The sequence below is a fragment of the Serinus canaria genome, chromosome 6 (genome assembly GCF_022539315.1).
Source record: "Serinus canaria isolate serCan28SL12 chromosome 6, serCan2020, whole genome shotgun sequence".
NCBI classification, from domain to species: Eukaryota; Metazoa; Chordata; class Aves; order Passeriformes; family Fringillidae; genus Serinus; species Serinus canaria.
Window position 1 is genome coordinate 9706354 of NC_066320.1, and position 18900 is coordinate 9725253.

The 18900-nt window shown below is 38.6% G+C and overlaps 1 protein-coding gene across 2 annotated transcripts in view; it reads right to left on the reverse strand.

The window, feature by feature from the left end:
- The window catches only part of NRG3 (neuregulin 3), a 332572-nt gene that overhangs the window by 61410 nt on the left and 252262 nt on the right, over positions 1 to 18900 (reverse strand). For both annotated transcript variants that reach the window (XM_050976465.1, XM_018911016.3), the window contains exon 4: positions 1409 to 1435. In XM_050976465.1, the coding sequence (XP_050832422.1) occupies positions 1409 to 1435 (27 nt within the window). The remainder of the gene's footprint in view (positions 1 to 1408; positions 1436 to 18900) is intronic.

Genomic DNA, 18900 nt, shown 5'->3' on the forward strand with positions numbered 1-18900 from the left:
GAAACTGAAAGTCTCAAAATAAAATTAAAATAATGCAGCTTTGGCTCTTGGGTTACACTTTCCTGTTTCTTACAGAAATATTCACTCAAAGCATCCCATACACCTCTACTCCTTATCCTCTTTTACATATATGCTTGTCTTTCAACTTGTATGCCTCCATACTGCTGCTCCCAATTTAAGTTAAGCAGGAAAGGCAGGATATATGCAGAGCCTTTCAAGTAACCATTCCCCAGCTGTGCTTGTCCACTAAGTCTGGGAAGACACTGCACTGATTCCACTGGCATTTTACAAGCCTCACATTAGGTGAAGTGAAACACAAAACTTCTGGGCCTCATGAACCAGCTCCCTAGAGAGAACAGTGCCCTAGGACTGGCACAAATCCAAAAGCAGTAGGACAAAATCCCTGAACCTGCTGGCTCTCCTCTTGCTCCTGCAGCCTGCCATGCAGTTAATATTCATCACCTGATTGGGTTCTTGGCAATTTATACTTAAGCAGTCAACAAAATCCCCATGTTGGAACTTAAATCAATAGGTTATAAGGCTCTTAATTATAAAATCAAAAAAAAAAAAAAATCAAGTAAAACTTAGCATAGGGAAAGAGCATATTAAAAGTAACTGTTTTGTGACTTCAATATGAAATTGCATGCTTTTTATTACAGTGTTTTAATTCCTATGTAATGGTTTATGCAAGCTGTTTTTACACAAAGGACCACTAACTCTGTTAAAGATGGATCTCAGCTTGCTCAAGTCTGAAGATCACCAGCTGAGAGGTGATCTGTTAAGCCTGTCATTCCATGAGGCTATGAACACATCACAGAGCTGCAGCTGAGCCTACAGAATGTTATCTTCCTCTCCAAAATTGTAAGGAGAAATTATTCACACCATTTTTAGCTTTTTCCTAACCAATTAAACTTTTTTCACAGAATGATGGATCTTTGACTCTTTTCTTAAAATTATTTCTCTGATTTGAGAGAGTTATCCTTAATAAGATGTTTCTTATTAAACCTTATTAATATTGCAATTACCAACAAATTCTTAACAATAGAAAAAAAAATCAGATTTAAAATTTACTTTCCTCTACATGAAAAAGTTAGCAACTCTACCCTAAAATCACATATAAAATACTATTCCTCAATATTATATGGTCACATAACCTTTATGTTATGTTTCATTAAATACCAATGAAATACTAAAACATCATTATGTAGGTTTTAAGATCCATAGCAGTGGACAAGAGAAAAAATTAAACCTTCATATAATTTCAAATGCAATTGGCAAGTATAAAATGAACCCAATCCAAAACCCAGTGGTGGAGGTCACGGGAGTCTTCCCATTAACTTCCATGTTCTTTGGACTAAGGAAACAAGATAAATCTGAGCAATTGAAAGGAAGATAAGTTCAAACTTACCCATGAATTCAATTCCCAAATGATCTGCTATACTCATGAAAGCATGTAAAAGAAAAAAAGAGAAAAGAAACAGAAATGTTAGAAACAGAGTAAAATATAAATTAATCTGGATATGGCAGTGCTGCAGAACAGGGCGGGCTCAGGACCCACTGTGTGGGTACAGGTCCAAAACAAAGGCACAACTCTGACCCCTCAAAGGCAATCCTAAAGTGGAATTTAGGGCACTCAGCTGTCACATAAAGGGATGTGCATTTGGGGTAGGAAATTAATGCCTTTATTTTTGACTTTATGTTCAAGGCAGCTACCTAAAGGGATTTCATTTTCCCATCCTCCTCAAACTCCTCTCTCAACCTGCAAACCACTGTCCTTAGTTAAGCAAGGACATTTTCTTTCATTTTCTCTGACAGGGACCAAAACCTGAAGAGATGAATGGAAGGCTTCCACTGAGTTTGGCAGCTCTCACCTCAGCACAGCAGCCACACTTGCACCCAGTGTGACTCCTACCTGGTCTCTGCTGCACAACAAAACCTGACAACAGGAAAGGGAAGCCACGTCCCCAACCTGGCCATTACACAGACAGGATGCAATAATTTCAAGACATCTCAAAGTGAAGCAAAAATCTTAATGCTTTTAGAGTATTGACTGAATTACCATGTAGACTTCTAAACATTTCAGGGCTCTTTTTTCAATAATGAACTTGAGTCCTCTAAGAACTACACAGCAAAGCTAAAAGATTTTCTAACATAACCCAACAGTTATTTTAAACACTTCATTTTATTGCCAACTCTGGTACCTGAGACAACATCAATGGAATATTTGGGTTTCTGTTGAAAATGCTGTGAATTCTTCACCTTTTGCACCCTTTCAATCCACCCAGGAGAAGACAATGAGCATCAGCTTGCTCAGTTCACTTAGCATACAAATCTATGGAACAGCTGATAAACTCCACATTTTATTTTCATGCACTTCAAAAGCAAAGAACACAAGATGATGGTATATGGCATAAATCCCTTGTTAGCATGGTGTTAGGGAAGGCACATTATGCAAGTTTAGTGACAAATGAATCTTTCCTTTTGAAAACACATAACTCAAAACCATGCATATATGTATTCCACATAAAGATCTGTATTCTTGCACTCACATACAAATGTCATGTACAAACATCCCTAATACATTTGACAGGAATGTAAATTTTTATAAGAATGAAATTTTATAAAAGCATCAAAAGTGCATCAAACATATTACATTTACAGAGATGTGTAGTTTTTTTCCCCATCTAATTTTCTGTACCTGTGAAATCTGCAAATGTTACCTACATGCAATTCACATCATTGCATCCTTCTGTAAATCAGATCAAAATGCAGTTGGAAAAGTCTTTACTTTAAAACACGATAGCAGAGATCAAAGCACATAATCTGGTCTCCAAGGAACTAAAGATATTGACACATGGAGGAAGATCATATAGTATCATCTTAAGTCTGTGTAGAACAGCTGAAAAAAATCTTCTTTCCTAACTTGGCTATACAACTTCTCTACTTGTTTTCCATTTGCAACCTACAATTCTCCCTTTGAGTTCACCAACATGGTTAAAAACCACTTCCTCAAAAAGCAGATACAAAAAATACCTTTCCTTTAAAAAGATGAAAAAAGGCATTTCAGTTCATATTTGAGTGTCTTAGGTGAGACTCAAGGATATATGGAGCCTTCCTGGGAAACATGTTCAGCTGGAAAGGCTGGAAACACGTCAGGTGATTTATTTTTCACATCTCATGTGCATACAACTTCAGCAACCAGCATAAGATATATTGCTGACAAAGCTGATTTCCCCAGACTACAATAAAAGGATGTCCAGTGGGATAAACCCTTACAATAAAATATTAAAGCTGCCAATCAAGCAGTAGTTCAAAAAGCTCTGTGAGCAGCTCTTTGGGAACAGAAAGCAAGGAAATGGTAACTCTGGCAGATCAGCACAGGCTGGCACTGGTTATGACCATCACTGCCCCTTGGTGACCAGGCACCAGCCCAGTGAATGCTCTCACTTGCACTGCTGTGCTGCAAATCATCAACTCTGCAAGCTCCAGCTTTGGAGAGGGCTTTGTCTCCTCTTAACAACAGCACAAAACTCTCCCAGCAGGTCTGTGTGAGAGACACACAGCAGCAGGAAATACCCAGCAGGGCTGCTGGGGGATGTGACCCGAGACTGAACCAAACACTGAAATGTGAAGTATTGACCCTGGCAATTCACGGTGTGACAAAGAACTGTTCTACTGCTGCACAGCCCTGGTGCACGAATGATAAATGGCCTGCAGAGCACTTCCCTGGACACAGCAAGTGCAATGCCAAGTAATTCACTGTCCAGAAATGGACTCTGGTAAAAAAAAAAAAGTCATAGGAGAGCTATAAATGTGCTGAAGCGTGGGCGCTGCTCCACAAGATGGGGTCATTAACCAAATAATGTGACTGTATTTTACTTTTGTTATTGTGGTTCCTTCTTTCTTTCTGGTATTGCTATGTTCTTGGAAACTAATATATTTCTCAGATAGGAAGATTTTTACATTTTATTTTTTATTTTATCAGTATTTCTCCATTTTCATGTTGATGAGGGAAAAATACTGTGCCTTATGGTCCTGGCACTATGGTAATGTGGTGCTAGTATTAAAGCCCTTTTAATTTAGAGTGTCTAACTACAAACACACCTGTGAATACTTGATAACGAGGACAAGAGAAAATAAATTTGCAGTCACTAATGGATTAATTTATTAGTGCTCCACAAAACAACATACTGCCTTGTGTCTGGATTGTGGTTTGCTGCAGCTTTTTTCTTAGTCATATTAACACTATGAACAGAAATATAAACTCAACATGTAAATCTAACTGAAAAATCACGGACATGAAAGTACCCATTATAAACCTCTACAGACATTTTAACCTTTTCTAAGGACAAGCTGACTTTGGCATAAAGACACCTTTAGGAAATCAGAGAAACAGCAAAGTATTTTCCTCTGCAAATGAAATTTATAGTTTCAAATAAACTCCTAAGAGTTGTTAAATTGTCCTTGGAAGATGATTGTCTTGACCACAAAATGCAACATGATAATATGCTGGGAGCTACCTTGGGACAGCTCAAGTACTCTGAACAGATTATCTGTCTGGAAGGAACAAAACTAAATTTTCCTTTTAATATTAGACCAATAAAGCTTGGTCTGAAATAAAGGAAAATCCTTCCATTCATAAAGCAGCTAGATTAGGACACTGCCTAAAGATAAACTGCTGCTCTCTTATCCATTGTGCTTTATGATGTTTGGCAGCACATGGTTATCAGCCTATTTGTATATCTAATGAAGCAAAAACCATAATCAGTCACTGATATACATTATATATATATATATATGAAACTCTAGGGTTTCTTTGAAGCATATTATTTTGATGCTTCATTTTGCATGTGAGCACAGAGAGTAATGGGACAAGGGATTTGTCTATTCAGTAGGAAGGGCTCATTGCCTCTCTGTTCTCTCCTCATGGGCAAACTGACCAATGCTCTCTGGGTTTTTTTTTTAATATCAAAAAGAAAAAGCAACAGCATGTAATAATGTATTTTAAAATCTCAGTTAGTAAAGAGCACAACATTTGATTTTGCTGTTTGCTTCAGAGAAATTCTAATAATTAGTTTCTGTAATTAATTCACACAAAAAGTACTCTTCAAAATGTTTGGTGGGGTAGGAAAACTGATTGAAGCTGTTCAGGAGAATCAGAGTCATAAAATCAAATTAATTCTATTACTCATTTTTAAAATATCTTCACTGAAACACATAGCAGAAACTTCCATCTCTGAGACATTTAAAAATGGATCAAACTAAATCCTGAGAATGATCTTGAATCAGCTAATACCTGGACCTTCCTTTTACCCTCTCTGATAAACAGGACTACTAAAATTCTTCCAGGTGAAAAATTTTCCTGGCAACAGGTAGGCTATTCACTACACTTTAACTGGTGTAAGAGTGAGTATACAGAATATTTTGGTAATTTGCTCCATCTATGTCTAGACACAATAATGAAAATCATACATCCATACATTCTTTACAAGATACTTGGTCTGTTTTTGATGAAATTATAAATCACAGTTAAAGAAATGCTAACAACTTAGAAAAAGGCAATAAATCTATTAAAAAAAATTCACAATCTGCTGGATTCTCAGTGTAAACAACAAAAGAACATTTACACTCCCAATTTGCATAGATGCAGTAAAGTCCTTGAAGTCCTCAATGTACAGAAGTAAATACTTAAGACAAAATGTAAAGGTTAATTACTTTATCCATTTATTTGTAAAAAAAAAAAAAAAAAAAAAAAAAAAAGAAAAAAAAAAAAGGAAAAAACCCCAGGCTTACTGTGAGTATTATATACAGTACTGAAGTACTGAATAATGGAATAAACTATTGATTTTCTTTTCCTTTGAATGGCTAAAGCCCGTGGCTGTGATTTTCATTGCATAAGTGGAAAGACTGTTTCAAGCCTCTGCAAATAAATAATAGCAATGCTCCCAAGTTCAGGTTCAAGATTACTTGGAAACTCCAACTATTTACCTCACCTGCAGCCTGTAGACTCAGAGGATTAAGCCTGTCTCTTTTCAATTAATTTTTAAGATCTTAAATTATCTCTGCAGCTAATAAAATAAGTAACTTCTCTTTGAGGCACTATGTTGGATATTAACGGAAAGCACTTAGTCTCACCAAGCAACATAAGCAATCTGTACTGATCTTCACAATGCTGTAAATCAGTACTGATTAGTTTTTACTACTTAGCTATAAATTCAGCAGAAGAAATAAACACGCCTAATTTCAAATCAGTGAGTAGCCTATTGATATTATATTTTTAAGCTTATTAAGCACCTGCAGAATGTATTTAAGAGTTTTATCAGATTCAGGCCAAAATTTTTATTATCAGGTGTCAGACAAATGCAGCAGTTTTATTTCTTCCTGAATAACCCATATTTTCAGCAATGAGATGAGGAAGCAGGTAGATATTAAATGCTGCTGGTATACTGAGACATATTTTTACTGATTTTCTTAGCATTCAAAAATCAACACAAGTGTTCAACACATAGAAAGACTTTAATTCATCCCAGGGTACCAGCAAGTAAACAGGATGGCCACACAAAACACTTTGTCTCCACTCAGATAAGTGGGAGATGCTCTCTCCCTGTATTTGCTAAAAATGTAATCCTGTTTCTATGAAAAGTGTCAAATGTAAATGAAGCTGCCTGATAGACCTCATAGATGATGGTGACAAGATTATTTATGAGGTTTGCTCTAAATATACGTGGGAAATGATAAACCTGTGTGATCACTGTCAGTTCAACCTCCCCCGGCACGGCGGGCCGGCAGCAAACATCACACATTACAGTCTGGTTACTTGATTGCTGGCATCAGCATGAGCTACTATAACCAATGAGTCTGATAAATACTCCCAGAAAAATCAAGGTTTCTCTGATATGATGCAGTTTTGACAGATCAGCAAACCCGTGTTGGCACTGTAATTGCAAAAACTGTAATTTTGTTTTTATGTTACCAAAGCCTCTCATGTCTCCTGTAAAGTTTCTTTCACACCCCTGCCTTTCATGGCTCCACACACCACATCCATTTTACATTCCCATCTAAAAGACCAACCCCACACACCAGGTTTTCTGACTGTGCTAAGGACCACACAAAAGCAAAACACTGATGTAGCTATGTGACCTACTTATTTAATTCTGAATTCTTTTCCTGGGCTTCCACAGCAGATATGACAATGCCTGCATTTGTCCCACAGCCTCAACTGCCTGGCAGGTGATTGCAGCACTGTCACAGCTGAGGAACCACTGGGAGAACCTGGCTATGGAGAAATATATTCTTCTATCCATCCATGTCATTTTATTAACACAAGGGTTCCTGCAGAGCCCAGATTTGTCCTGCCTGAAATCCTGGTCCAGCTCTCAAGCCTGCTCCAGGTCTGCACAGGGGCATCACGCTGCTGCTGCAGATGGACCTGCCTTTACCTGCAGGAATGCTGGAAAATGGCTTTAAATGAACTCATCTATGCTGAGCTTTAGCTGTTCTCAGTCATTAAGCACTTCCACTGAATTTCAGCAGCAATTGGCATGACTGGTGGTGCAGAGTCCTTTGGAAATGCCAACCACTGCGTTGGTAAAAACGCTTCTTTCCCAGCTATGCTGTGACAAGGTCTCCCAAAGCTAAATAGGAGAGGGAAGTGGAATCATATTTCCCGCCAAAACCCCAAAAGCACATTCATTACTCCCAAAACATGCGGTCTGGAAAGTTTTTGGAACCATGTGAACGAATTAGATTAATTATCTTGTCATAGGTGTAAAATTTTTCACTTGACTGCAGTATTCTGTAGGTGAAAAAGCCCTGTTCTGGTTAAAGAAGTGACACCAAATGTCTGTTAAAGTGGGATAAGCCTATGAGTTTCTTAGAAATTACTACAGGGATTTTCACACTATTATTTCCAAATGGGTGTTTGGTAATATAGGTCTGTAAAATATAACCAGCCTCACAAACATTAAATGAATTGCTAATAGCTCCCTCATCTTATGAACATATGACATTTAATAAACATTTTTCATGCTAAATGTTACTTTATTCCTTCCACAGATCATTAAGCTGTCCTTCACTTGCCTACTACAAGAAAATGTTTCAGATGCAATCCTGTTAACTGCTCTCTAAAGGCATAGAAAATTTCCTAGGTTTTTGTCAATTTCTTAAAACTAATTACTTTATTCAACTTCAGGATAAGGAATGTACATAATTTTGTGGGGAAAAAAAAACCACACCAACAAAAAACCCCAAACAAAACAACCAAGAAACCCACAGCCTTATTCCCTGATGTTTCAAGTAATTTAGTTCCACTGCAGTCAAAAAACAAAGAGGCAGAAGCAGAGTGCAGGTATTTACAGCAAGATTTAACAAGATTAACTGAAGGTTTCAGAAGCTGTGCACTGTACATCTCCAATGACAAGGAAGTTGACATATTTATTGATATCCATACTTGGCTGCCTCGATAGCTGGTCTGAGATTTGCAGCAAAGAACTCAAGAGACTAAGAGATGTAGGACTCAGACCTTTTAGAAAGATGCTCTTTTTGTGTAGGTTGATTAGGGAATCTACTTTTCTTCTGGAATCCAATTTCAAAATAACAACTATAATTGCTGTATAGTTTCTTATGTTGCTTCATTTTAAATAAATTAGGATAAGGAAAGAGAATTACTTAAGCTTACTCCAATTACTCTGTGCATGTTTTTCCCACATGGTCTAAGCTGCTGCATCACTGAGCCTCATTTCCAGCAGTTCTGTGCTACAGGCTCTGAAGACAATACAAGAGCATAAAGTTTTCATCATAATTTTATCAATTTTTTATCAAATTTACTGTCTTATAAGAAAGTACTTTTGCATGTCAGGAGTCTCTCAACTCACCCTCCTGAACCATCACAAGTTTAACAGCGAGACCTCCAATGCTCTTCCATATTAACAGTGCTTTCTGGAGGAAACCAGGCATGGAAGTGCCTTTATGCCTCAGATCCAGCTGCAGATAAGCAACCCACAAGTGTGGGGTGCTTAAAAGGGTTTGATTTGAAAAAGTTTCTTCTCAGCTATGCAGATCTGCCCTGTTTGGTTAGGAAGAAGAGCAGAATCACTCCTATTTGTTATTCCTTTTGATTTCACAGGGATACATACCTGAAAACTTTAAAGACTATTCAGTGAACTTCATCAGAAAACACAGCCTCTGTCCAACATGTCTTATGATTCAAGGGAGGAAACACAGAATGACAGTTCACAAAAATAATCCCATTACTGTGCAATTCTCCCACGACTACAAAATGTATAGCAGGGAACTGACCTGGGCACATCTCTCCTGTTTTCAATGCTAAGCCCCTCTAATAATTTTATAACTCAACTCAATTTGCTTGTCAGCACAGCATGCAAGTCATGCACACACACAGCACAGCTTGCTCTGTATTCATGCTCCATGTGGTGTTAAACATGACTGAGAAAGAAGTTCAGGTATGCATAAGTCTCAGAGAAACTACTTCTTTTGGTTTCTTTTTGCTAACTGAAAAAATTCTATCAAGACACTTCGTGATTCCATGGAAATACTTTATTTAAAGCTGGTGAGTAAACACAGACACGTCAGGTGAATATTTTGCCATAGAGTGTTCTCAGATTCATAAAAAGTCTCCTTGAAGGACAGACTGCTTCAGTACTCAAATTTGAGTGTCTCTCAAGTCACCTACCAGGTGCCTTTGCCAAACTCAGTCCTTTGAGGCTGTGCACTGTATGAGCAGTCCTAATGGAAAAACACTGGCAGTTGTCAGCCTGTTTATGACATCAAACCCCAATCAGAAGATGGGAACAGAAGAGCTCTGTTTTCCTCTAAGCTAAAAATGTTTTCTTGACATCTGAGGATGATTTGTTCAAGCTAATCAATACCAAGGCAGGCCTGATGGGGAAGCACTGTGACTTGGACAAAGCTCTGCAGTGCACAGAGCACTGTGTCAGAAATGACAGACTTTTAAAGTGAGATACTGAGGTATTATTTGAGATGTGAAAGCTACAGAGCTGAGCATCAAGGCACCAAGGAAATGACTCTCTTACCTGGAGCTGTAACAGTTCAAATGGTGCCTCTTCTATTTGACCATGGGTGTTGGCACACACATCCTGACAGCATCAGACCAATGTGTGTTTATGACCCCACAGAGGGTGTAATAAATAATGTCCCATATCATGCAGTCATGCAAATGCAATCATGGGCTTTTTGCTATGCCTATCCTGCCTTGCTTATGGAAATATATTCTGCTTAGAGGTGATTAGCTAATAATGTAAACAGCCAAGTAACAGCAAAAATGAATGGCAAGAAACTATTTTCCTCAGAGTCTGGGCATCTTGTGTAATTTTAGATGCAAGCCATGAATTTATGACTTCAAGAAGGAAGCAATGGGAAAATTACTTAACTGCTTATCTGTTTGAACACTGTTAAGGGTTCAAATCCTTTACTACCATGACTGCATTAGAACATTAACTACTATAAATACCCATAACAAAGGTGGTCTGAAATTGTTAATGTTGGGGATGAACAACATGACTCATCCATGAGATTTAAAGCAGACAGGGCTGTGATAAAAAGAATCATTAGCAGCTATCACCAGCAATAAAAAATAGCATATTGGAACAAAAGTGGGTGATGTGCACACAACCCAGGATCACCTACAGTGAGAGGCCAAATGAGAGCTGCTGTTTGCCCTCGTTTGTATATGGGGATGCACTGCAATTAACTGCTAGGAATATAATGTGAGAATGGTGCCAAAGGGCCCCAATACAGAAATATTAAACTCCTGGAGTGTAACTGCTCTCTCAGAGCCACTCAAACAAATGAATTGCCTGTGCACAGATCAGATGCAAGCCAGAACCACTAGGATGGTGCCTTGTGCTGATGCCTGCAGCCCTGGCAGTGACACCCAGGCCAGCTCACCAATACTGCAGTACCCCACACAGACCAGCATGGGACAAAAAAGGAGCAAAAAGGGGGAAAAAATCATTCCACCACCTTCATACACACAAATTACTGTTTAAATCTAGGCAAAGTGGCTTGGATGAATCTGCAAGTTAGGAAAGAGCTACTGTGGCCTGTCTCCAGGGAGATACCTCAGTAAAACCTGACCTTCAGGTGATCAAAGCACACTTGTTTCCTTTCTTCTCGTTTCATCTCCCTTCCACAAACTTTAAGGTGCCTCAAAGAATTTAATAGCTCCCAATAAATCCCAGAGAATGTTCCCCCATCAAAGATCTTTTCCCTTCCAGGTTTTAGACACTTTACCTTACTCTGAATTAGATCTTAACAGTATTGAGGAATACAATTATTTTGACAAACAAAAGCAGGGCGAAAGAAAGGTCTGTATTCTTTTCCACTACAACAAACTAGATGGATCAGCAAGCAAATTAATTTTGTAGGATAGTCTAGAAAACGGAAATAAAATAAAATAATGTTACAACCTGCTTAGATTTGTGGATTTTTATTTTTTTATGGTTTGTTTCAAATCAGTAGGACTTTGCTCAGAACAAAGCTGTGAGCTGAAGTCACAACTTTTTACTCCTATTAGGGCTATTCAACTTTTACAAACCATTTATGTGGAAAGAAGAGCTCTCCTTTTCCATGCCTGGCTCCATCTCTGCCCCTTCCTTCACACTTTGAGCAACTCCTAAGCTCTGCAAAAGGCTGAGGCAGCAGAGCAGGCACCGAGTGCTCTGTGAGAGCAGACCCAGGGCAGCCACGGGTGCACACACACCTCAGAGGGCAGGGAAATCCCAGGCACGGCTAAAACACATCAACTGCATGTCCCTGTGCTGCCCAAGGCATTTTTATCAGCACAAAGTAAATACAAATATAGAAAACATCTGGGTTTTTTTTCTTTTCTTTATCATCAGTAGAGCCAGGGGAATGGAAATCACTTTTTCATGAGAGGTAAATGAATTTTGAACCAAGGTCTGTACAAGAGGAAAAATGAGCGAACACTACATCATCTTCAACTTGTAAAGTCTCTGGATAATATGCTACCCACATGAAATAGGATTTGCCCCTTAAAATGTCAGACTCTGAGAAATCACATGTATTTGGTCACCAAGTAATAATTATTGCCTCTCACGTCTAAATTCCAATAAAATCTTTACTGGAATTTAGAAAACACTACAAGCTATTTCTAGCAGAAACACAGGATACTGTATTGAAATGTCTTATTTTCTTAGCAAGTCAGAAAACCAAAGGTGTATGGGACCCAAAAAGAAGAAAATACTTTGAAATTACAAGAGAAATAGATAATATGTCAGCATTTCAGAAGGAAAACATGAAATACTGCTACCTATGAACATTTTTATTTTATTTTCTTTAGATGAAACTGCACTGTGAATTCATTCATTCAGGAATACAGTTACATTGACACTGAAGTGGGCTAAATGGACTTGTATTTCATCTGCCAACTTAGCCTGCTCAATTGAGGCAAAACTGGCAAGTGACCTCACAATTGACAAGACCATGGCTGCTGTGCTGGAATGCTCCAAGAAAAATGCCATTTTTTCACAATGGCATTATTATAGAGGAAATAGTCATAAAGGTGTGAAACACACTGTGATATGCTCACAGAGCTCAAAATGGTGAAGGGAAAAGAGACAAAGACACACTTCTGCTGGGACTTATACTTGAGGGCTGCAATTTCAGGTAGCAAATAAGATCAGCAGGAAAATTAACTCAAAAGATGGGGAAAAGGTGCCAAAGTTTAGCAGCACAAATTTCCAGTCTCTGCTCCAAACTCCACTGAAGCAGAACTGCTGCTGACCTGAGATGAAAACTATGATTTCACAGCAAGCTTTGGGAAACTGAGTGTGCTAAACTGAGCACCATCATTTTTTTTTTCTTTTTAAAAGTTATTTTATTTGCTTGTATATGGTTTCAAAATCAGGAAGTCCAGCTGTCACCTCTTTTTTCTGCAGCTGCACATCTGTTTTACTGTTACACTGGTGGGAGGCTTGTGAAGGGGATGCAAAGGTGCTCTAATCAGTAAGAAAGACAAGTGCCCTTACAAAGGCATGGAATTGCCAGGCAGCCTAAGGCTGGTGTTCAGTGAGTAGATTCCACCTGCATCACTCCAACCAAATTCATGAATCCGATTCCCAAGGAATTTTTGCTTTGGAACATGGCTGGGTCAGAAAACAGCGCTCTAGAATATTCCACTGATCCAAATCCTCCCTTTTCCAGAATATTTAAAGAAAGAGAACTATTACTTTTCTGCTGCTGCAAGGCTCTGGCAAATTATTTCTATTATCTGTATTTTCTGGGACTCTGGCTGCAGATCTTCCCAGTCAGCTGTTCCACTCACCACATTTACCAGAAGCAGCCCTTTTCCCTAGAATGCTGTACAAAATAACAATCTCATCCCACTGCTTCCTCAGCCCATTAATTCAAATATGGTCTGAAATCAGCATGGAACAAGGGACTGTACTGCTGCTTAAGATGGCAACAGCAGCAGCAACAGGTATTTACATTTCTGAGTAGCTTTATAAAGCATCAGTAAATACCCCAGCACCAAGGGAAAAGCATTTCCTACTTTACGATAAAATCATTACCTCTACCTAGTACCCAGATAAAAATAAAGTTCTTTTTCTCCAGACATGTTTATGAAGAATTCAGTAGCTTGCAATATCAGAGAACACTGTCAGCAGCAGCAACACTGTTCCCTCAAAGGAAAACAGTTGTCCATTGCAAACTGCTGTCCCATCCCCTCCTTTATTCTGCAGCTGTGCATTTTCAGGAAAATTTTAAACTGAAAAACCAGCTGTCTGTTTTTCATTTGCCAAATGCCCTCCCATTGAGGATTAGAGATTTTCTTCCCTTAAATAAAACAGAAGAGAGCTTAACACATGATTAAAACCAAACTTAGGCACCTAAATACCTTTGTAAAAGATCTCAATACCTTTACAGTTGTAAAACAAAGTTAAAGTCACTTTAAAATTGGCAACCAGTCATTTTAGATTCAAACCTCTTAAGTACTCTTGAAAATTTTATTTCTTTGGGGTAACACCTAGATTGTGGGAACAAGTGATTCCTGCCCCAAGCCTCACATTCACACGTTCAGCCAGGCTGAAGCAGGAACACCTGCACTCAGCTATTGGTGCATGGAAGAACAGCCATGCATGAATTATCACAGTTAGCAACAACCTGTGCTCTTGCAGCTGGTTCTTCCATGACATTGCTGTTCCTGCTCCTGCCAACCACTTCAGGTCAGCTCTCAGACACCAACACTTGCTCCATTTATATATATTTATATATATTTATATATATTTGCTCCATTTTGCTGAGGTGTCTACTCCTACTTTTGCCAAACAGCTGCATTAGCAGAAAGCTTGCAGGGCACCAAGAGCTGGAGCCTGTACTCTCATGGGGGAAATTTCTTTGGAGATCCAGCAAGTGCAGAAGGCCAAAGGCAGCTCATCTCAGCCACCTGTGTGATCATATTATGCTGCCCAGCTGAGGCCCTAAACCCATCTTAAGCCCCAAGGTGCAAAACCTGATTTTTCTAATATGTAAGAATTTTCCTTGGGTTTTCAGTCCAAATTTATACTGCACAAAACTTAAACCCATTCATTCTTTCACAAACATTATCTTTCAGCTTCAATCATTCTTATATTTCCTTTATATTTATCCACTTGGCGTATTTATAGACCCAATGACATCTCTGACACATTTCCCAGGCCATCACTCCATACAGCTGCAATTTCCTGACAGGCATTGGAACATCTATCAATTACTGTACTGGGTCAGCAATATTTCACTCAAAGAATGGCATTCAAATACTTTTAATAAAAACTGATCCCTGCTTTCACCACCACTTCCTACATTCCTATAAAATACAGTATCTTAAAAGAGCCAAAGATATATATCATGTACCCATTGGTGCTGTCAGAATCACCAGACACAAACCCAAACCCTCCATTTATTAACAAGATCAAGGAGGTAACAAGCTATGACTAGAGCCTTTGAGTCAGACTCCTCAGGGGACAGGGGAACACCAGGTCTGCCCTCAAAAGTGCAAGTTCACCCAAAGAGGAACAGCAAGGACTGTGCTGGCTGGCAAGCACACCAAACTGTCACAATGAAGCCAGAGATTCTCCTTAAATCCCTTCTGCCTATGAAGGAGATTTCTCCCCCACTAAATTATAAACCAGAGAAAATGTGTTCCCATCATATTTGTGTGACAACTTACAGATAAAGTAAATCAAAACAGTTTAAAATCTAACTCTTTCCTGTAACCAAGATCTGCACTGAGGAACAATTTTTAGAATAAAAATATTTTGGCTTTGGAAAGGAATGTAAAATTCAAGACAGAGGTCTTAAGATTGCACTTCTGAAAGCAACTTTTAAAAAAATCACATTGTGGTAATTACAGGTTATGCACACATGCAGTCACACAAGAAATTCAGTCATGTGCTGTGCTTTTCTCTGTCTTTTGTGCAGGTGCTAAACACAGACATTATAATAAATATATTTTTTATTTCTCTTTTTTTTTTCTTTTTGTTATTTTTTTCTAATGCTGTGTAAATTGCTTGGACAACTCACAACAGAAATCTTGATGTCTCCCTGATTTCTCTTTCCTGTTCAGTCTGCAGCTGCAGCAACTTTAAATATATGCAGAGTAACCACACAGGAGCTGGTAAATACCTGCCTAACAACTGTCACAGTGCCTGAAGAAATGCTTGCTGAAGAATTCATGTGAGTTGAGGCCTGCAATGTGAACCTTCTCTCTAGAAGACAATCTCAGTCAGTGCTAGAGTCATACATGAATGTCTAGTTAAGTATCTGAAGACAGACAGAAATGACAAATGCCATAAAAAAAGGCACACAGCCCTAGTCTGCCTGACTTGAAGCCAGTGTCACTGTGATGGAGCCTGATTAGCTGCTCTGCAATTGCATATTTTCATTTTCTTACAGCCCATTAGGCTGCTTTTAACAAAATTAAACACACTGCAGGGCAAAATAACAAAGTAAACCAAAACAAAACACTTACACTGTTTATAAACATTTTCTTAAGAAATTGCCATTTTGAGGATAATTGTTTCTCTCTTGAGCAAACCAGACATTCTTCCCAGTTCCTGCCTTTGGACATCCCCAAAACTGGGATAGGGGAGAGCAGATTAGTTCTATGAAATGCATTCACTAAAAATTCACTACATCTAACTGGACAATAATAAATAAAATGCATCTAGACTACAAGGGAAAACTACCCATAGGAATAACAATACAAACCAAACCCCACCATGATGAGTAAGATGAATTAGATTAATTAGAATCCATCTCAGCTAAAGCAATGTTACAGGATGCTACAGCTTTGTATCCCATTCACTGCTCTTCCTAGGCTGTGCTAATTCCTGCTTTCTCTGCCCATGGCCATTGAATTCAGCCTGCTCTCTCTTTGTGCTTCTGTTTATTTTTTGTATAAGATCCCACACATTGGAACGTGGCTTCCCAGTTTTTTACACATGCTAGCAGGAGAAAGGTGGCAGTGGCATTTTTTTAAGGGCTTGCTGAGGTTTCAGAGCCAGGATGCTCTGCCAGGTCCTCCCTCCTGCTCCAAGGGGGAACAGCAGACATGTTAGACATGAGAATGGATAGCACACCTTGTGCCTGGCCTTCTCAGCCACTTCCCCACTGCCCCTGGAATGCTAAGAAAACAAAACTGGGAGACTCTCAGCACTGGGCAGCAGCAGGTGCTGGTTCCAGCAGGCACAGCACATCACATTTCTGGGTGCTGGTTCTTCCCTGGAAGGGAGTGTTTAATGCAGCTGGGAAAGGTGCTATCTGTGATGCAAAGGTACAATCCTTGCAGTTGTTCTGGACTGCAGTTCACTGTTAAATGGTGTATTTTAGTGCATTTTCATCTCAGGAAAAAAAAAAAGCTGATTGCTTACTTTTTTTTTCCTCAAGTTATGCCATGAAGAAATATAATTTGCCTTTTAATAGAAATGTCAAGGACCCATTCCCTCCAATTTACTGTATAGATTTTTAAATCCCATACAAAAACATTATAAGTTTAATTGGAAAAGACAGCATGACAGCATAATTTTATACAACTGGTTACAATTATTACAATAGCAGCTTCCACAGAGCTCTCAGTGATTTTTCAAGAGCATTTACAAGCATAAAGTGTGAGTTAGGAAAAAAAAAAAAGTAATTTGCTACAGCTGTGCAAAGTGTATTAAGGAAATCAATCAGCAGTGACACAGATATTTAGAAATGAGAGATATTTTGCCCATCTGAGAGCACAACTGTAAGATTTGGTGACATTAATAGGCTTTTTTTAAATGACCAGATTAAATAAACATTATATTTTAGCTCAGATATATGGCACATAAAAAAAAAAATAAGGCAGACAAACGGGTTAGAAAACTATTCTGGTTGTTTTTTTCACTTATGGGGAGAGTGAGATCAATATGACAGAGTATGAGCCTAGGAAAAAATGATGACAAAGGCACCTCTCTGGCAGCCTTAGTGCTGCAGTTGTGAACAAGTTCCTTCTGCTCAGACAGGAGAATTTGCTCCTTCTTTTGTAACCACAATGGCATCAAAGATATCCAAGTATAGCCAGCTTGTTTTCCTAACTGCTGATTTCACAGAAGGTTCAGTTCTGGCTAAACCCTTGGGTCAAAACTAATGTTATTATTATATGTAACAGACACAAAGCCTTTATTTCAACAGATGATGCAGCATGGAGACTTACATGAAGGACTAGAAAATCAAGCAAACTTATTTCTTAAGGGCTGAACTCCTGAACACTGATACTAAAAGAAGCTTTGAGAGCATAAGGGCAATAAGAGAACAGAACACTGCTTAATTAGACAATAATGAAAAAGGCTTATAAGGGAAGTTTAACACACTCACAGAGAACTTTACAGAAGACAGCTTTCAGGACTTCTTTTCCTGAAGTGATTTTATGCTGATAAAAGTTCTGCAGATCCATTATGCTCCAGATTTTTTCTTTATTTACTTTTGAAGATACTCTCACAGGCCAAAACACCCTCTTTGACCTTGAACTTTGTGCTTTTGTCATTAGATTTCTGATGCACTCAAAGCAGATCAGAATAATGCAATAAGGACAAGCTGTAAAGAAACTGGGCTGTAAATAATACATGTAAATTATGTTGAAAAGGGACCTGGGAGAGTTCCACCTGTGAAGGTGGAAGATGGAAAAAATTGCTTTTCTTCTTTAGGGAGAGGGGCAGGCATACCAGTATTTATACAGCAGGCAAATTAATTGGCTTTTGCTGAGCTCTGTGCTGCTGCAGCTGAACTGCTTCCACAAACTGACCTACATAACTTCCAATTTGCTTGGGAATTTCCTCATTCAGCCACAGGACAGCACAGCACACACCAACTGCAGAAATGATCTTGGAAAGTCATGCAGCCCCAAATGAAATAAATTTCTTGCAAGCAAATTAAAACTTCATAAAATATATTTCCAGCCCAGAATTAATCGGTCAAATCAGAAATTGCTGGATTAAAAGTCATATAATACAGTCAGAAAACTGGTATGGTAATTTAAAAGTACTGTCAATGGCAATTAGCTATAAGCATCTAATTTATGGGACACTCCATATTCAGTGCTTTGCAGCAACGCTTTTATTTATTCACTGACAGCCCTCATTTTCTCTGCTGTGCTCATTTCTCAGTCTCCTAATTTCCCTGGTATACTCAAACTAGGAAAAGCCTATAAGCTACCCTGCCATATGAAAGATACAAGTTTATTTTCCAGATTGCCTACTCTGAAAATGGCCAAAAAGTAGCTACCACAATAGGTCTGACAGGAAAGAAGTCTCAAGAAAGCAGAATTTCTGTATAGGGTTGGTTGAGCTCTGGGCTCTGTCCCATTTGCAGGATTTGCACTCAGCCTCAATGCACATA